The sequence below is a fragment of the Abrus precatorius genome, unplaced genomic scaffold (genome assembly GCF_003935025.1).
Source record: "Abrus precatorius isolate BTA unplaced genomic scaffold, Abrus_2018 Scaffold8, whole genome shotgun sequence".
Taxonomy (NCBI): Eukaryota; Viridiplantae; Streptophyta; class Magnoliopsida; order Fabales; family Fabaceae; genus Abrus; species Abrus precatorius.
In genome coordinates, this window is record NW_020874428.1 from 2,658,813 (window position 1) to 2,680,344 (window position 21,532).

General features: G+C 28.3%; 2 protein-coding genes across 2 annotated transcripts; one reads left to right on the top strand and one right to left on the bottom strand.

Annotated features, from left to right (window-relative positions):
* Positions 1-11,866: 11,866 nt before the first annotated feature.
* On the top strand, positions 11,867-13,214 carry LOC113848207. Its single transcript, XM_027477612.1, has one exon. It carries the CDS (start codon positions 12,005-12,007, stop codon positions 13,037-13,039), a length of 1,035 nt encoding a protein of 344 aa, XP_027333413.1. The 5' UTR covers positions 11,867-12,004; the 3' UTR covers positions 13,040-13,214.
* Positions 13,215-17,020: 3,806 nt separating this feature from the next.
* On the bottom strand, positions 17,021-19,756 carry LOC113846737 (deSI-like protein At4g17486). Its single transcript, XM_027475331.1, has 3 exons — positions 19,292-19,756; positions 18,544-18,831; positions 17,021-17,825 (listed from the first exon to the last, which is right to left on the bottom strand). The coding sequence occupies exons 1-3, from the start codon at positions 19,428-19,430 to the stop codon at positions 17,602-17,604; spliced, it is 651 nt and encodes a 216-aa protein (XP_027331132.1). The 5' UTR covers positions 19,431-19,756; the 3' UTR covers positions 17,021-17,601.
* Positions 19,757-21,532: the final 1,776 nt, after the last annotated feature.

Here is a 21,532-nt window from a genome sequence, read left to right on the forward strand (position 1 = left end):
TATAAAATTCTAATAGCATATAATTTTAATAACGGATTTAGAGAAGAGAGAGCCTTGTCAAAATAATAAAGAAGTAACTTAATTTTAAAACTTATTTTAACTAGCCAATTAATTAGCATATTGATTAATCTCTTTAAAAACATAATTAAATTTATTCTATTTTTTAATAATTTATTCATTTACTCCTTTAATTTATAAAACTCTAATACCTTTACCTTTTTCACCTTCAAAAAACTACTTTTGTCATCAAATCTTGTCAAAATATAAAAAAATTATTAATTTTTTAATAGTATAAAATTATCAAAATAATAATATAAACAAATTCATACTATCTCACTCTATTTAACAAAAACATTTCATAAAGACCAAATTTTAAATTTTAGACTAAAAGTTTATGATGTATTTATCTATTATTTTATAATTATTAAGTCAATTCAACAACTAATTTTATTAAACACTTTTAATTCAATTAACCATTTTTTCAGCTTTCATTTAACTTATCTCTATTAGTATTACCATACACACTAATTGCTAAATGAAATCAGCAACTTTTCGTACCGAAGTACGATCCTTTTTCCTAAAATGATTTTGGAGATTGATGAAGGAAATGATTATCAACTCAAATCAAGATATAGTGATCTAATTGCAAGAAATAAAGGAGGGTAGCTGCTTTGTTGTTTCTTAGAAGTTGAAAATAAAAGGATCAATGGTTATCTAATCACATTGAATATGGTCTTGAAAAAAGGAAGCAAAAGAGGGAGCAGCAGAAGAGAGATGATGGAATAGCGGATTGTACGTAACCCTAATCAATGTTGACTCAAGAAATGAACCAGCTGGCTAAGAAGACAAAGCTATAAAAGCAAGAAAATGCTTTGTCTCAGTAGTTTATGGATCATGGATGGTTCCTTCACCTTTTACCATTTTATGGAATTCGAAGACACGGGTTGTCGATGGCACCTTTTGAATCCATTACAGATTTGCCAAATAAAGGAACGTACTATATAGGGACTACCTTTGTTTGTTTATTTGCATGCTGGACTCAGTCACAATTGATGAGTGTCACACACCTATCACACGGGCCACTTGTCTATAAAGTTAATACTAATGTATTCTTCCATCATTTTTTTTCATTTTTTTCTCTGATTTGATAAAAAGAAAAATGTTTATGTCTACTTTTAATTATTATACTTTATTTTATGTGTGGTTTTAGTTTCAAATGTTCATATTCAGTTTTTTACTACAAAATTCTATTTAATAATTTAAAAATAATATAACGAAAATGTGACATATTATGAATTTTTATAAATCAATAAACAAAGAATGCACGAAAAATCTAAATAAAAAGTAAATAAAATATTCAAATATAATAAATTAAATATTTATTTATTTTATATACATTTTATTTACTATTTGTACAAATTAATGATATTTTTTTTTCTAATTTTTCTTCTCTCTACCTATTTTATAATTATTTAATTGAGATCCAAATAATATTTTCAAGAAATTTAAAGGTTATAAGTTAAAACAGGATGAATCTACGAATTCTCCTATTTATTTTGAGAAGTAAGCCTTATTAGAAAGTTAAGCTTTTTCATAGGCAAAAGTTGAATGATTAGAAATCATTTATTTATTTCATAGTAAATCAATGGCCAAGGTTTATTGCTGAAAAAGTGAGCACATGTTACAATACGGATATCATATCCAACACATAAAGGGTAAAAGTGTAAAATTAATATTTGCAAAAATTATATATATATATATATATATATATATATATAATATTGTGTATAATGACAAAAAATAATTGTGATGTAATGAATAAGAAGAGTATTTAGTAGACAAAAACTTATAGCTAGTGACAGAAAAAGTCACAACCTAAATATTTTGATGAAGACGACAACAAAGACAAAGAATAATAGTAAATTATTGAATGGGCAAATTTATGATGTATGAACGAAAGCAGAGAGTGAATAAATTTATGTTGTATGAATGAGATGAAAATAAAAAAAGAAAACAAAGTATGAAGACGACAAAGGAGAAATACAAACACATATACGAAGTTACCAATTTATTTTTTTATAAATTTAACTTGTATTATTTATTTTTTATCTTTTACTTTTAACCATCAAATATTAATGAACGATATACAATATTTAGAAGTTTTTTAAAAAATATGTTAATTAATAAAAAGGAGAACATAAGACTCACCTACGTAAATATAGCATAATGTATAATTGTTATGATTGGAATGTTGGGTTGAGTTTAAATTTTTCTTTCGGAAAAGGTAAGGTTTACTGCTGCAATTTAGAATGACATGGCTTTTCAGAAAGACGTGAAATGATTTCGTTATTTGAATATTTTAAAATTAATATTATATAAAATTTGTATACACATATTTTAAATATATTTTCTTAAAAAGCATAAAAAATAATCTCACTTGAAATGTGAAAGGAAAAAACATTTTCTCACGATTTGACTTTTTGATAATTTTTTTCTACATCACTCTTGTATTCACTCTCCCCAAAGACTGGAAAGAGACAATCTGCCACCATATTACATTTCTTATGGAATTTACACAATAAAAGTAAGAGCCACTGGAAGAAAAATAACCATCCAAGCCTTCATAAATACAAGTACAATTTACCTTATGATCATCTTTCAAATGAATTCACTTGCAACTTAGAGAGCCGTTCATGTATAAATGAAGTTAATTGACAATATAAATTGTGTGAAATTCATGATTTCATTTTATAATTATCCACATATAATCTTTATATACAATATTTCAATCAACTTAATTAAAATATTTTATATATTTATATACAAATTTCTATTGCATCTTTATTAAAAAATTCTTATTTCTAACATAATTATCAATACAAATATCAACTTGATTAAAATATTTTTTATATTTACATACAAATTATTATTATATGAGAATTAAAAAAATTAAATTTATAACAACATAATTATTAATACAACTATGCATTAGTTTCAATATTTTTTATATTTACATACAAATTCTTATTAAATCTTAGTTAATAAAATTCATATAAATAATGTTACATATAAAATATTTATTTTTATTATTACCTACATATAAATATAATTTAATATAAATTATTTTATTATTTACATTTAAATGTTTAAAATTTATATATACTTGCACTTACCTACAAATCATTATTACATCTTAATTAAATAAATTAATTTTAACATAATTAATAAATTACAATACTTACAATTTACCATACAATCAAATAATGGTAAGAATTGGCTGGGTCTGGCCTCGAACATATTTCATTCGGAGCTACCTCAATCTTAGTGAAAATAAGATATATATATATATATATATATATATATGTTTTCAAGTCATGAGGCTTATTTGGGACCAAACTTGACAACTTATACGTGATTTGGAGGTGCTTATCAATTAGATTACTTTTATATAAAGATAAGATTAATAAGTATTTTGTAGTATTACCTCGTTTTACGATTATTATTTTTTAAAATATGAGTAAATATTAATTTTAAATAATATACTTATAAATATTTAAATTGTATAAAATTTCATATACATAATTATAAATATAATATAAAATAATTGAATAGTTAAATTAATAAATCTTACATTTATAAAAAAATAATTAAAAATTATAAATATATAAATTTAACACTTTAACCTGGTTATGAAAATTGAATACGATCGTAGAAGGCCTGTTTGATTAGAAATGTGTCCCTTGATTCCATTTTAAGGCCAAAATAGTGTTTGATTTATGATTCTCCGGAGAAAAGAACAAAATGAAAAAGAGATTCCCTTGAAAGAAGAGCACTGTTGAGGTACCGACACTCTGAAGGAACATATTCATGTGTGCATTTAATTATGATATTCGCAATTAATACAAAATGGTAGTGTTTGATTCTGAGTTGTTAATTGTTGGCGATCCACATGGAGTGCACCCCCACGGGTACTATGGTGCTCCCAAGAATCCAGGCAACTCATCAAACAAAGATTTGGTCTAAAAAGGTGACATCTATCTATATCGACTCATGACACCAATACATAGTCAAAATTTATTTCTTAATTAAAATGGTATCTTGTTATGGATTAATTTAATAAATTAATAAAATATAACTGTTATTATGTAATATCAAGAGTTTTGTTAATTTTTGTTTTAAACGGTTAATAATAGTAAAATTTTATTAAAAAAATTTATTATATTTTTTATAATTGTGTATTTATTTTATAAAAATTTTTAATTTGAAGATATTTAAAGTCAGCTTTAAGAGCTGAAGTTAATAAAACTTTAATATCAATATTAACTTATAAAATAATAATAAAAAAAGCATTAATTTAAAGTAATTGTGTGTAATTTAAATGAAGAAATATTCATAAATATTAGTTTTTTTGTTGTTTATTTTGTTACAGATAGTTAAATCTATAGTTAGGACTACAGTGGATTCTATTGCATACTTTATGTTATTTTTATATTTAATAATATTATTTTATTTGTGTGTTTGATTTTTATCCTATAGAATTGAATTGTTCAGATTAAGAATTGATTACCTTTAGCATATCATAGTTAATTGCATTGTAAGTATTCGTAGCATATGTAATTAATAAAACTATAGGATAAAAGGTTACGCAGATCAAACTTAACTCTTCTCTTCCAATCGTTATTAAATTAACAAACACATATGTTCTTTATGTTTTCCCTACCTTTTATCTTGTATGATCATTAGGGGTAATCACCTAGAAAAAAATATTAACATTGCATATTATTGGGCGTTAATAGATTAAGTATGAGTGGCTGGTAAACACTAAAGAAATTAACATTGAGATTAAACTAAAAAAAAATATGGAAAGGTGTAATAGGTGAAACTATATGCCCTAAGCTATTTTTATCCAATTACTATAAAAAATTACTTCCTTTCCTTTTAAATTACTTTTTGGATTTAAACTTTTTATTTCTAATTCATTACGCACCCTTTCTGTTTAAACAATTGAATCAAGGTATTTTTTATACTTGAAAATAATTTATGTGGAATGATAACTTGAAAACTTAATTTTAAAACTCTTCATTACTTTTTGACGGGAACACCTGCCTGCGAACATGTGATAATTTTTTTTTACCATTAAACAAAAAAAAAAAAAATCTCTAGTGATATAAATAACAACTTTAAAGCCCTTTGAAAATTTTTTACTTATATGAGCAACTAACCTTGTGCTTCCCAAGTGCGCTTGTGTACCTAACTTAGAAGAATCAAACATTGCCTTTTAAGTACGTTGAGCGAATTTTACTTATGTGAAAGGAGAAAGGTATTAAGCGTGTTTTTGGGAGTATTACCCTTTGGTCTTTGTGGATATCGACCACTTAGACTTTAAGGTATATACTTGCTAATAATCTTTCACCAAAAAGTCAATCATCATATAAAACAACTTTTAATAAACAAGTAATTAATCAAGGAAACAACTAAAAATGAAAATGTGCTAAATTAGTAAATGAACTTAAGCATGGAAACAATATAAAAAGTTTACAAATACAATGTCATAATAGTAATAATTTTCTCTTTTTTTTCGCAATTAAAGTGTCACTAGATGATCCTGCTTCACCACCGTGGGCATCTCGCTTTTCATCTAGTTGTGATTATTCAAGACACATACATTTGGAATCAGCTTTTACTTCCTTACCTTTGTTTCTTATTTTTTTATCACTTTTTTCTATGTCTATTGCCTTCTTCATTAGTTTAGCAAACATAACAATCCCACTAAAAGATAAGAAGATTTGAGATTCATGTTCTAGGTTCTTTATGTATCCATAGACTAGGTTTACTTCTGAAATTGTTTCTCTACATTGCATGACCTTATCATGGTACTATGTTGATTAAGGTGGGGATATCTTTATTACTTTATTGTTTTACTCACATGAGATCTATTATGTGACTTGCTTCTTCTTCTTCTAAGAACTTTTCGTCAAACTATCATGCTATTCCTTTTTAAGTCGTGAGCAACCTTAGTTTTAACTTAGCCTACTAGGTGAACAATTTTCAATTAATGACTTAGAGAACTCTCTCAATTGCAAATCTTTGTCATTTTTAAATATAGCAGAGTTGTCTTGGAATGTCATGAAATGTTCTCTAATGCTTTTCAATCCATCAAATAATTGAAAATTTGGTAGTATATATCCTTTTGGGTATAATCATGAAGCTATCTGATGAACATAAGGAGGTTCCATTTCCAAATTTGTCTCAACTCCCACTGAGTTATAGGAGCATCTTCTATTCACTCCTTTCTTCTTACATCTATGTAGCATTAGCCATTTCTTTGCATGGAAGTCAACATTTTAATTAGATATTGTTGATTTGCCAATATAGAATCTATCACCGCGACAAGCATCGTGACCGACATGTTTATTGGTCTTGCTTCCACTAGAAGTTGTATCTAGTTTATGCAACATGTTTAGCTTGGGTTGTTCCTCTTCTTCTTCATTTCAATCTATTTTCCCTTCTTCCCTTTTTCATCGTAAGGGAGAAAATACACGAAGCTGAAGGATAATCCCTTTGACATTAAAACAGCTCTCTGTTCCTTCATCTTATTGCATATTTCTTCAATAAAGTCACCAATTGTTTCAAAATCCCTCTTTTGCTTTGTTATTTTGTATCTAAATAAAAAAGTTCATACACTTTGCGAGGTGCCTATTCTAGTTTGAAACAAATTTCCTTGTTATCTCGTATTAGTTGAGATTAAATAAACTAGAAGATTAGCTTCTAGTTTTGCAACCAAATTTTATAGGGGATGAGTTTGTAAACTTTTGAAGCACACCACAAATTTTTTGGAATGAAGGATCATTTTTCCTCTTTTTAATCTCTTTTATCTTGTGTCTTGGCTTGCTCTTCAAGTAGCTGATACATTCTCTAAGTAGCCTAGTATTTTAGCTAATCATCTCCCTTCCATCATTTCACCCGGTGTTCCTTTTTCTATTTTAGAATGTGGCGTCTCTATAATGTGACATTCCATTTTGCTATTTTCAAGCTTTACCTATATGAAACTAGAGGGTGAGGCATCATGTCCCCATCTTAAGAAATGTGGCCTCCGAATATTAGCATTTTCATAGGGCCTGCAACTTGTTGTTCATAGTCATGAATACCTACTATTTTGGTCCTTATATGGTGGTCTAAAGCTTTTATTGATTACTTCTCAATTTGTCATGGAAGCTTCTTTAGTTTTTCTTGGGTTTTATGGTTCTGCAGCGTTAATGTTGTGAATGTCCATTGCCTAGGTCACTTCTTAGGTCCCCTCTTTACCTTTCCCTTTTCTATATGAATTTTTATCTTGGATTATTAAATGTTATATTTTTATAATTTAATGGATTGGCTACGTTTTTCTTGATATAATCTAAACATGTCTTTCTCCTTCCATCTCTTTTTTTTTTCTTGATAACTCTTTCTTTTCTTTATCATAATATCGCATTAATTAGGCTTTTATATTTAAATATTATAAATTTAAAAACAAATTCTTAATTTAATTTAAGTTTTAACCTATTTTTTTGTCTAGGATAAATTTGGTCACATGTCAAAAATTTCACCAATACCGCTAACAAAAGTTTTAAATTTTTTATTGTTTTAAAATAAATTCCGCCACAGAAAGCATGAAATTATTTAGATGTCACCACGTGTCAAAGATCTGAAGGTTTTACTACAACCTTGGTGAAAACCAAACATAATTTCGCTATTAGCAAGGTGCAACTCAAAGGGCGATGACCCGTGGCACTTAGCGTTATGTGTAGTTTTGTAGATATGTGGCAACATCACAACAATTTCATGATATTAATGGCGAATATGGCTTTTGCCACACTTTTGACAAAATTCGTCTATTAGTTGACATGTGTCAGGTCAAATAATAACCTCTTGCAGCCTTCTTTCCGTACATCTCTTTTCCTCTTCTCCTTCTTCCTCTCACTTACCTTTCTCTCCTCCATTTTTTTCTTTAAAAATTGTTTAGGCATTGAAGATTTTGTGACTAAATTTTCTTAATTTTTAGACTTTTATTTGAGGTATTAATTATTTTATATCTTTTTTATATATTATTTTATATTTTATTTATTATTTTAAAAATATGAAAAATGAAAAAAAAACTTAATTTTATAATTTGTATAAACTAATACAAGTGATTATGTGGTTGGTGAATAGTGAGTGGCGGAACAATTGCAACGAAAATTAGTAATTTTTTTTAATTTTTAATATTTTAACATTAGTTTGTCTTCTTATTTAGCAAAAGTATTAATATCATTAAATAATAATTAGGTTATAATATAGTTGACTAAAATGTAAATCGTAATTAGTTGTTAGAGAAAAAAAGAATTTAATGATATTTTTTAATTATTGTTTTGCATAATATTATTAGTATAATGTTGTATATTGCATTTTTTATATTTTTGTAAAATTAAAGAATAAAAAAAATATAGTTGACTAAACAATTGTATAATAATAATGAGTTATATTTAATTTAATTGTAATAAATTTTTATAAGATATTTATTATTTATTTAAGTATGGTATGTAAATTGTAAATATTGTAATTTATTACTTATAAAATTTTTTGTTAGAATTTATTTCCTAAAAAATTAAGAAGTTAAGATTTAGTTCCTGTTGTCCACTCTCTTTTGAGTTTAGCACTTACATATAACATGTCACGTTATTTAATTTAATAATATTTTATTATTTAAAATTAATATTTATAAATAAATTTCTAAACACATTTTACATAATTACAAATAAGTTCTCTCCCTTTCTCTTCCCTAATCCCTTCTCCGTTATCCCACCCTCACCCTCACTCCTTCCCATCCCCACACCCCTTCCCTTTTTATGTATCCAAACTAAGCACTTATTATGTCCTGTATCACATTGAAATATTTATTGATGGTTCTTTATTCAATATGCCTAAATAAAATTAAAATAATTTAGTTAAAAATTATATAATTGTGTACATCATACTCTTTTCGTTTCTTTTTATAAGAAACAAAATAGAGCATTTCCTTGGCCTTTATTATAAGAAACAAATGATAGATTCAAGAAGTATTAATTGTTAAATTTCTTTAATACCCTTCTTTTATTAGTATCATTAATTGTATAAATTACTAACTATAACATTTAATATCATGGGTATTGTTAAAATAAAATTTATATAAAAACATTAGTAACTTAATTACTTTTCTTGGTCCTAGAGATTTAGTCTTTTGTTTTTTATAAAAAGGACCGAAGGTAGTATATCATAATTTTATTAAAATATATTAAAGATTCTCTTACCAATAATGCATGAACAAATTAAATCTAAATCTAATTTTTGATGATCTTGAGAAATTTTAAGATTGACAAATGTATGCAAATCACCTCACCTAGTAATTTTTCACTTGTTTAAGTTCTTCAATAAACTATAATTCAAGTATTTCACATACAAACATGTTGGTTTAGACTTTGCTACAAAATAACTTTGATAAATTTTTATTGAGTTACATTCCAAATAGGAATTACACTCTCTCCTGCTTTGCATGTTGTAAAAACTATTCTCATTAATGCTAACATAATTAATTAAAAATACACATTTTAGACATTATTTGATAATACATCTTTTTTATTTTTTTTGTTGTATATGTTAATTGGAATCAAGTTTGTCCTTAACATCAATAGAAGAAAAATTATCTAACAAAATTTCTCCTTCAACATCTCTATCACCATAATCATCATAATCTGAGTCTTCATATTCTTCATCAATATCATTCTTAATTCTTTTATTACAAAAAATTCATAACTTTTAATTCTAACAAATAAATATATTAATAAAACAATTTGTAAATATAAGTTTATCTTGATAGTAATCAAAATTCACAAGGTTTTATCATTTTACTGTGAAAATGATAAATTTAAATCTATCATCTACAACAGAACTAATGAACTTCAACTAATAATGACATCCATATATAACTCAATAATAGTTCTATGTTATTAACATGCACTTATCATGCAATTAATATCTTCATCAATCAAAAAATATGAAATTAATCTAAAAATAACTTGACTATGACAAAGATTAAGTTTCAAATAAATTTTTCTTTTTAAGACTTAAAAACTTATTCCTCGTCTTATTTGAATCACTTTTTTAGTTCTTTCAAAACTGTGTTTTGTCTACCATTTTCATCAATAAAAAAATATGAAATTAATCTAAAAATAACTTGACTATAAACAAGATTAAGTTTCAAATGAATTTTTCTTCTTAAAACTTAAAAACTTATTCCTCGTTTTATTTGAATCATTTTTTTATTCCTTTCAAAATTCACTCTTTTTATTTCTTTCATAAATTTTACCATTTCAATATATAATATTAACAATTCCATCCATCCTATATTTTTGCAAATAAAAATTAATTAATACATTATTTATTTTTCTAAAATTAAAATTTTTTAAAATAATAATCATTTACTAGATAATTATATTATTTATTTATTTAATTCAAAATAAATTATTAATAATTAATTTTATACTTTTAAATTAAATTAATAATAAATTAAATGAAACTAACGACTTTCAAAATTTCTTCTTCAAATTGAATAAAATGAAAGTTGCATATGATATATAGAGCAAAATATTTTGAACGAAAGCATATACCTATATTAAAATATCCATGAATTAAAAGGGTTACAGTTTGCAAGTTTCATAATAAAATTTGCGCAATCCACCAAACTCATGTCACATGTTAACTTTCTACAAGTTACATCATTTTTATAGTGAAATTGACAAAAAAAAAAAAAAAAAAAACCATTTATCAAATTCAACAAGTTTCTCTGTTCACAACTAAACTTTTAATTTTGTCCATTTTATGGCAAAACTATTGATAAAGTGACACATGACAGCATCTTGCATTTTTCACACTTTATGTGACAAAATTAATTTTTAAAAAAATAAAAATGATAGACTTTAAACAGACTCTGTGCCAGATAGAAAAATTGTTTAAAAAATATAATAAATAAAAAATTTGTTTTTAAATTTCCTACAAGATTCAAACTCTATTTTAATTTTTAAAACTCTTCACTTAGTAAATTGAACCAAATTTTGCCTTGTGTTAGTTTAATTGATCCATTTTAAATTAATAATGTCCATTTAAAAATTTATTATACAATACAATGCTTTACGACGAACACCTTCTACTGAATTAGCAAATAGTTACGTGAATATTAGTTTATGTATATATAAATTTATTCTGTTAAATAAATCGACGATAAACATAGAGTTTCGTTGCAATAAAATACTAAAAAAAAAACATTAAAAATTACAATAAAATAGCTCAATAATATTTTAATAAAAATTATTTTAATTTTTTAACTAATTCTTTAAGGACACAAGTTAATATTGCAATAAACATATTTTTATACACTAGAAAAAATTATACAATTATTAAATGATATAAAAATAATAATAATACAGATTAATTGATCTAATACAACTGATAATAAAATGTACACAAGATACTTGATTTTGATGAATTTGATTTGCTTCTATTTCTCTGCCTAATTCGTCTATTTGTCATTAATAGTTCCAATCCATGTGAGATTTGCTGTGTGTTTGTATAACAAAATCCATTGCACCAATCCGTGGAACGTAGCTGTAAATTGTTGTAATTCCCTAGCCAAACGTGCCAATACCAAAATGGTCCTTCCAAAACCTCTTTTCCAAGTCCTCTTCATTTTCCCACTTTCTTTAAACAATGTTGGCTACTTCTCAAATTTTGTATACATATAAAAAGGATGAGTCAAATTTCACAAGTGCTACTGTTTTCTCATTCTCCCCTAACACCTCCAAACCCAACCCAATCCTTCTTTATTAATTCCAAAATTCTTCCTCACAATTCAAACCCAAATCTTCAAAACCCTTAAAACCAAACCAAACCTATTTTCCTTCCACACCCCATAACCAATAAAACACAACATCATTAAACAAAAGCGAACCCTCAAATGTCCTTCATTTCCTCCACCTTCTCTTCTTGCTTCCACCCATCCAAAACCACCGTCCACAACCACTACGCGCCGCCGTCACCGCCCTCCACCAACCCAAACCTCATCACCTACATCTACCACACCGATTCCGGCACGGTTTCCCTCACATGGTCACGCTCCATTCTGGGTCGTTCTCTCCACGTTCACCTCCGTAACCACTCCTCCTTCCACCTCCACATCAAACCCTTCCTTTTCTGGAAGAAGCACGGCTCCAAGAACCTCTCCCACAACACCCTCCTAACCTGGAACCTATCCAACGCGAGGTTCGGATCAGGACCCGAACCTCACTCCCAGTTCTACCTCGCCCTCCTGGTCGACCACCACCTCACCCTCCTCATCGGTGACCTAAGCCCAAAACTAAAGGCCCAAAAGCCCAACACCCGGCAACTCCTCCTCCTCAAGAGGGACCATGTCCACGTGGCACCGCATCGTCACCGAGTTTACCGAACCAAAACCAAGTTCCGCGGTAAGGATAGGGAAATAGAAATAGATTGCGATGGTTACGGGGACAACAATAATAACAACATGAGGCTGTTGTTCGGCGTGGACGAGGAGAAGGTGTTGGAAGTGCAACGCTTGAAGTGGAAATTCAGAGGGAGCGAGAGAGTGGAAATTGACGGGGGTCACGTGCAGATCTCGTGGGACGTGCACGATTGGCTTTTTGAGAAAGAGAATATTTATAATAATAATAATAATAATAATAATAACAATAACGGAGCCAACGAGGGACACGCGGTTTTTATGTTTAAGTTCGAGGATGACGAGGTACGAGGTAAAGAGGAGTTTGGAGAAGAGAAGGGTGTGGTGAATGTGTGGAATTTGGGGTCTTGTGAGTGGGGTAAAAATGGCAAGAGTTGGTCCTCTTCGTCTTTGTCATCTTCTCATGGGTCTTTTGGTGGAAGTTCCTCTGTTATGGAATGGTCTAGCGTGGAGGAGAATGAGTTGGTTGTTCCTCTTGGCTTTTCCTTGCTTGTTTATGCTTGGAAAAGGTGAACAATTATCTCATATTTACATTTTTTAGTAAGAGTTTATAATAAGAAGACTCGCCTAATTCACCAATCTCAATCGTGTTTTACAACGGGATTACTATGCAATGGTACGCGAAAGGAAAGCACTTCAATATTCAAGCCAGAGACAGAGTAACATGCGTGAAAGGTGCCATAAAGATGTGGGTGCTGGATCTTGGATTGTGGTACTATTAATTGCTAACTAGTTAGAGATTAGAATATATATATATATATATATATATATATATATATATATATTTATTTATTTATTTTTTTCCCACACTAACACATTTGTTTTGTGAACATATGTGAATGAATCTATTGGGGGATTCGTATACTTGATTAGATCTAACAGATTTGTTTTGCTTTGGGAGAGAATTGTTGCATTTGCAATGTAAAATTTATTTTTTGTAACAATATTTTGGTGTGATGATGATATGGGAAACGAGTTGATGTTATTGGAACTGCTGTGAGGGAGTGTGTGATTAGAACAGTACTCGTGATTTGCACGCCAAATGTTAGACCAAACCACGGCATGATAGTTAGGACATTTTGTTTTTCTTTGGTGCATTTGCATTTGGCAGCTTTGCTTTGTTGTTGTTGCTGCCTACTGTACTGTGACCGGTACTAACCGCCAATATAGTTGACCCATTCCAACCAAGACTCAATCATGTTCATTTCTTTTTTCTTTTTTTGGTTGTGATATTCAATTCAATTGAATCGTTAATATTTGAATGACGGCTCAGCAAAACTGTATTCTTATTAAAAAATAATAATATGAAGTCTTGTCCTTAAAAGTTTATTAAATAAATTATTTTTTAAAAATATAATTATTTTAAACTTATGATCAAATTATTGCTCTGATTCTTAATTCTATTTTGTCAATGCTATCAGCTTTATTGCCAAGCAAAAAAATTGAATTGAAAAAAAAACACATAAGAAATATATATAAGGATCAAATTAAATTAAAAGACTTAAAGACTGAAATAAAGCAAAAGAGAAAAAGAAAGATAAAATCGAAATAAAAAATAAAGTTAATTATGATTTAAAACTTAGATTGAGTTTAAGTATTATAATAATCTTACTTGGTTCAAACAAAATTATCTTTAATAGAAGATATTTGTGATTAAAAATTAAAATTATAATATTCTTATAGAAAATGACGGTGCTTGTTAAGAAACAGCAATAGAAAAGTGTGTGACCTAATGCAATGTGCAAGTGATGCTGAGTTTCCAAGAGAAGAATCTCTGGTCGGTTGTTTGCAGCTCACTTGTTGTATTATGGGCCACATGATTTTTGTTTTTAGGGTAAGGATTCCATGAATTACAAGCTTCTTGTGAAGGCAAAGGAAAATAAATAGTTAATCATTAAAAAAATTGCCATTGATTTTTGTTGACGATTAAACTCTTGTGAGTTATGAGTCAGTGACATGAGCAATTTGTATTAAATAATTGTTTTGGTTGCACTACACGTGTTATACCGCATCGATAGTGTTCAGCATGATATTTTTATGGGATGTAATCTTTTAGGGAACTACATCATCAAGTAATAATAATTTAACACGTTGTCTACACAAAATCACTATCAAAATATATTATGCAATTTCTGAAAGGCTTCCTATCTTATCATTCAAGCATTATTGAAGAAAAAAATGAATTTAAGGGGACATGTAACATCTATATTATCATATCATTTTTTTAGGATTGAAGAAATTTTGAATTAAGATACATTTATTATTTATTTAATGATTGAATTATATGCATATATTTGTAATTAGTAACAAGTTTATAAAATTTGGCCTCTCTCTGGACACGCTCCTTGTTTGTCTCGCACTGGCATGGTTTCCGATATAATAATAAATACTGAGTTGAAAGCTGTCTATTGCAGTGGAATTGCTAAACCTTCAAACTAGGAACCGTTCGTGTCCCGAAACCACGGGCTTCCATCGCTTTACACTTATATAATTTAATAACTTTTTATAAAATATAATATTAATTTATTTATTTTTATAAAATTTTATATAAAAATAAAATTTATCCCGTTAGATTTAGAACTGGTCGACGTCAAGCATACCTTTAAAGCTTAAAAAATACTTACAAATAATTTGTTATTAAAAATTATTCTTTTACAAATAAGACTAAAAGTAAATAAATTCTACATGTTTGTTATTTGATTTGATTGTCGGCAAATAGGATGAGAAACAAGCGGGGTCCATAAGTACCTCTCACACTCAGTATCCACCTGACTATTTAAAAATTTGTTTAATTAATCTCAATTTTAAATATTTAAAATTATAAATTTTTATTAAAAACTTTATTTCATGATATAATAAGATTTTAAATAAAATATTATTATTTATTAACAAAATTCAACTTTAATTACCAAAATACCCTTTTTCCAAAGGATTATTCTAGTCCTACGACATGTTTTTATAATATTTTTTAAAATTTAAGATTGAGATAAAAAAATAATAAAATATGTGATGATTAAGATAAAATAAAGAAAAAATGTAAAAGAATATGCAATATTTTAAGAAAAAAGAAGGAATGGTATTAGACTATTAGTCTTTGCTAAAAGAAAAATTGTACAGGCAAGTGGAACATAGGATGCTTCACTTTCTACACGAGTTGGGACAGAGCATTTGACTGAAGGCCGTTTTTGTTGGGAGATATAAAGTACTATAACTGTACTCTTTTAAGTTTATCTTTTAATTTGCCAATGCCTACTAGTATTCTGTGTTTGCTTTATCATTTACACACTCAAAATTACTTTTATATTTAGCCAAATCATGGTTTCGAACTTAAATGTTTATTTAAGTTAAAAGTTAAAGTTGCGAAAAATTAATTTTAATAAAATCATGAAACTTTTAAATTATAATTAAAATGCATGTATAAATCAATATAAATTACATAAGACTTCAATAATTTGGTGTGATATAATCGTGACATCATCAGAAGAAAAGAAAAGGTGGGCAACGCGAAATCAATAACAGATGATATTTTGGGGACTAATTGGGCAAAAATATTTATATGCTCTAACGAAATATTCTCAACAGTTTAACGATAATCTCGATCTAATCTAAAAAATGTTTAAATTCATCGATAGTAGCACGCTTTAAATTGTTAACGAATGCACGTAAGAAATTCTTCATATTTGGAATAACGGAGGAAAGAATAAAAAAGATCGCGGAAGGGGCGACGTGTGATGTCATGATTTGCAAAAGATAGAAAAAGGCGTTGTTGGTTGTTATGCTTTCACGCGACGTTTTGCATAATGCATGTTCAAAGTATGGGAAAAATTCATATTATGGTGCTTCTTATCCTTTACACTACTGCTACGTGCCAAAATACAACGGATCAAGCAAAGAGGGTGGCCAGGGACAACATGCTAATGTTGTCTAATTCCATGGTTGTGAATGTTCAAATTTTGATTTTGGAAGAAAATTGTGTCCCCCAAAATGAGAGGATTTGTGGTTAAAGGAAGGAGTAGGGACATGGTTTTTGTCAAATATAATTAGTGGGGTGCTCCAACTAATCATGGTTGGTCATTTTCTATAAATTGTATTTTTCTCTTCTTAACATAATCATATCATGTTACTCATTAACCTCAAAGATCCAGACTCAATATATAATGAAGTAGGCATAGAGTGCTCCAACTCATTCTTCTTGGTAACCCATTCATGTCATACCAACTCATCTGTGATTACTCCAACTACTGAACATCAAAAGCCAATAAACGCACTAGACCAACCTCAGGAGATCGTATATACACATCCCCCTAAGATGCCTAGAAACTTTCAGCTTTCAAATTCCACCTAATTGACGTGGCAGCTAACAATTAGCTGCATCTATCTCTACCTACAATTTTTTCCTACAACATTGCTTTGCATTTAATAATTCATTGCCAGCAATCATCAACCTACAAATCCATGCCAACTCCAAATGGTGAAAGGATAATAATAACCGTGCAAAATTATAAGATCCAAGGCCTAATTTGGATTTCAGTATCCAGAAAGCAAAGCAAAGCTAGGACACTATATTTCAAGCTAATTTGCTGAATATAGCATCCCCAAATTTTCTGCTTTTCTTAACTTTTCACATATTGCATGTTGAGAACCTTAATTAGATTCAGTATCTAAAGCACTAGGTAGAGAAATTTGGACTCCAATTAGTGCTATTTGCTCTTTATTGCCCTCAAAACATACCATCACTCTTACTTTGTCTCACATTCATACTTCGGCAAATGTACACTATCCAACACAATGAACACATTACCATATGCTACATCAGCAGTTAATAGATAAATCTTGATTCCGAGATGCATAACCCAAAAATCTAGAAATAAAGACCCTTTCTGCCCACTATAGAAAGCAAGCATTTAAAGAGAAAATAGACAACGCCACCATTTCATTTTAGCCATTGCCACACAATGAAGGATATACAAGAGAACAGAAAGATGGGGCAGATGAAAAAGTTGCTTCTCTGCCCATCTTTGATTGCTTACACGATTCTAACAGCCTATATTTTGGAGCTGACCCCTGTCAAAGCTTTACTTTACTGTTATGGTTGAGGATGAAGAAGCATTAATTACAGATGACGACGGAGGAAGGCAATGTCTTTGACTACTAGACAATGGAGGGTTGGGGGAAGCCTCGTACCTGCTGGACTGGCTTCTCATTTTCTTCTTTTCCCCGTCTTGAACCCTGTCTAATGTAACTTGGCGAACTTTCGTTTCATTTAGGCTCGGTGGAAGAACGCAGTTGCAGAGAAAACCTTCATATTTGGAACCAAAATTTACCATCAGAAATCATGAAATGCTTAGCGGTTGTTTGCTTTTTTTATAAGATGCAGCACAGGAACATAAGAAATTTGCATGGGCCAAATATGACATAACATGTACATGTTAAATGAAAAATGAGTAGGGTAATATATATAACAGCCAGAGATTTTCATTTTAAAGGCATTATAGATCCTGCAAAACATCTCTTTTGTCACCTAATGTTTCTTATTAAATGCAGGATTCTGATCGTTGAAGTTACTGGTCATCAACCACAAAACGAAGGATTTAGTCCTTCATTTATTTCCAATAAAGTTGGATGAAAAACAATGCAGAAAGTAATTAGAACCTAAAACCAGGAATAAGAAACGAAGACTAAGCTGAAGCATAACATTTAAATTCTAACACTCATGACCAGATAATTACACAAAGCATGGTGGTGGTTGATATGCAAGAAGTACCAGCAAATTTATCTTGTCCACAGCCTAAATTATTTAAATTTCAAAAGGGGATTTGTGTCAAGCTACGATCTAGAGGTGAGCTAGCACATTGATCCATCAAATTAACATCTATTTCGTATAGAAATAATTCATATAACACTTCCTTTTTCACAATTTTCATAGCTTCTTACAGATCATCCAAACATCCGAGTGAAAAATCAACTCATACAAGGAAAACAACTAATCACAATATACATTTACATATATCCCTTACCAAGTCGAGCAAGCCGATTTACCCATCGAGGGATTGACTTTCCTGTTAATCTGACGCAAACATCATTACAGAAGTGGTTGCAGTTTTTCTGGATAAGATGGTAGGTATTCCCAGAATACTCTTCAGCTAGCTTCTCCATGAACAACCGAACATCCTTCGCCCCCAGATCCGTCCATCCAATGCAAATTGATTTTCTGAAAGTAAATCCAGGACAGTGTCTAGGTTCCACTTCAAATATACCAGTCGCATCACGCTCATGCGCTCCAAATCCATACTCAACACCATGAACTACACAAACATCAAAGCAGTTTTCAAGTGACCAAAACCAGTACAACAAAAACTTTATACAGCACCCTATGGTATTAGTATATTTAAATAAACACAATGACAAACATCAAAGCTTACAGCACATATCAACACTAGTATGGTTTCAGTATTTTCCCCAACTGAACAGTAATAGCAATAGTTATATTAAAATTCAAGTAACCCAAGAAACTTTATCCTTCAATTAAAAGAATAGATCGTTATATTCCATTAATGGCGCCATTATATTATTTATTATCTTACATACCAGAAGCTTTTGGGCTTAAAGCATGGTTTATACACATCCCATTTTAAATTTCATTGAAATTTAACTTTTACGCACACACACTAACCTATTCCACGGATAATTTGCAATACCCAACAACCCAAAATTTGATTCAATTCCTTTGATAGCAAAAAAAAGAACTGGGTTAGTTTTAGTTACCTTGAACACCAGAATGGTAAACACCGAGGCCAAGCCAATAAGCATAACCGTTAATCGGGGTAAGATCATAGACGTTAAGGTGAACCGGGTAAGAACCGGGTTTTTTCTTGCGCGGCACCGGAACGAGTTTACACAGCATTATGAATATGATGGTTTATTTTTTTAAGAAAAAAAATTGCAGCTTTTCCTCGTACACGGTTGGTTCTGGGTTTTTGGGTATGGCTATGGTGATGGGGTGTGCGTGTCACGTTAGAAGTAAAATGGAAATTCCAGAGAAAATTCAAGGGTATTTTAGAGAGAATGACCCCTGAAATTTTCTCTGATTTTAGTGATTCTTCTTTCTTCTCATGTTATATGATGATATGTGTTCCCTTGGCTTTCGGAACAAGAAGAAGAGAAGAAGCAGAGAATCTCGCAGTGTGCTTTGCTCCCTGCTTTTTGCTTTTATTCTTTCTTTATTCATTTACTTATTTCGTACATTATTTATGTGGCGAATGTGTGCAATCATAGCAAGGAAAATATTTAATACATTTATTTTTATTCAACAATTGCTTTTTAGATTTATACGAAACATTTTAAGATATGATCACCAACAATGCTGAAACCAGAGAATTTTAACTCATGATTAAATCAATAAAATATTATTGAGAATAAGAACATTAAAATGCATATTTAATTTTTTTTAAAAAATTAATATGCAGTTTTTCTTTTAATTATTTTAATTTACGTTTAATTTTTATTTTTAATTGTTAAAAATAAATAATTTATCAATTTTTTCACACAAGATCTGTATCTTTATTTTTTATTTAAATAATTAAAAGTTTATATGCGATATATTTGAGATAGGAAATATTTGAATTTTTTAAAATTGAATTATTGATAAATTTTAAATATTTTTGCATGATGTGACATCTATTTTTTTTTCATGATAGTGATATTAGGGGTTTTGAGGAAAACAAACGTTATGAATTTTTTAGTATTAAGTTAAATATGATGTTTTGATCAGTGAATTTCGATTAGAAAATAATTTGCAAAGGTTTAATTTATAAAAAAAAATTGAGAAAAAATTCAAAATAAAAAATTTGATAAAAAAATTATTGTATTAATTAAAATAATTAAGGACCAAATTTGGATAAAAAAATTATTTAAAGAATACAATCATACATTATTTATAATTAAAAGTCAAAAGTATAAATAAATGTTAAAAATATTATATATATATATATATAAATATTTATTTTATTTAATAATTTTCGCATATGTAATTTCATTATCAACATTTATTTATATTTTAATAAAATAAAGTCATTTAATAAAAACATCGAATGATTTAAATTATAGAAAAATTAGGAGCCACGACCCCTCGAAATATTTTATTATTATTTTGATTGTTGTCTCAAATTTACTATAGAAATTCATATGCAGCCAAGATTTATTTTGTTAAATTTTAAAGTGGGGTTAAGATTGTTTGACTCTGACCGGTTAATGGAAGATATATTTTCCATTGTTAATAAAATATTATTTGTAAATTTAGTTAATTTGCTATTGGTAAATCAGGAAAAGTTTTAATGTGTGTGTGTTTTTGGTATAAGGAGAAAAATAAAAAAAGGTTAGAGTATTAAATGAGTAATAACAAATAAATCATTAAATAAATAAGAACCAATCTCATCCAAATTAAAATTAATGCAATCTAAATTTTATTTGAAAAATTATTAATGCTTTCAAATTTCTTAATTACTATACTTTCTTCATTTCCTATAAAAAGAAATGCAGAGAATCCATTTTACTTTCAATATAGAGTATACCCTTCGATAAGATAAATTTTCATATTTTAATGACATTTTAGTTTAGTTTGCAACCACGATGTCTTTGAATTGGACAAAAAAGTCAACACCAATAATTTTATAATTTTTTTTATGAATCTCCATCATTTTATAAAATATTATATATATATATATATATATGTATAATATTTGAAAAATATAAATAATACTTGATACTTTTTATTTAATAAGTATAGTGATTAATAATATATATATATATATATATATATAATAAAAGGTTTAAAATTATTATATCTTTTAGCATGGCAAAGGAACAATTAATATACATGTATATAAATGAATATCTTTTCAAAAATTATGAGGTAACACTATAATTGATTGTGATCTTAATAGGCAAATCAAGTTAGGAATTTTTTACTCGTCCTTTGACCGAACAAATTTAACCAATATAAAAAGT

What these genes read in the sequence shown, in the direction of transcription:
- LOC113848207 (XM_027477612.1), top strand. Translation starts at nt 12,005, where the DNA reads ATGTCCTTCATTTCCTCCACCTTCTCTTCTTGCTTCCACCCATCCAAA.
- LOC113846737 (XM_027475331.1), bottom strand. Translation starts at nt 19,430, where the DNA reads ATGCTGTGTAAACTCGTTCCGGTGCCGCGCAAGAAAAAACCCGGTTCT. An exon ending in TTACCATTCTGGTGTTCAAG is followed by an intron (nt 18,832 to 19,291) that starts GTAACTAAAACT and finishes ATGTTTGTGTAG; the next exon opens with TTCATGGTGTTGAGTATGGA. An exon ending in AAATCGGCTTGCTCGACTTG is followed by an intron (nt 17,826 to 18,543) that starts GTAAGGGATATA and finishes CCAAATATGAAG; the next exon opens with GTTTTCTCTGCAACTGCGTT.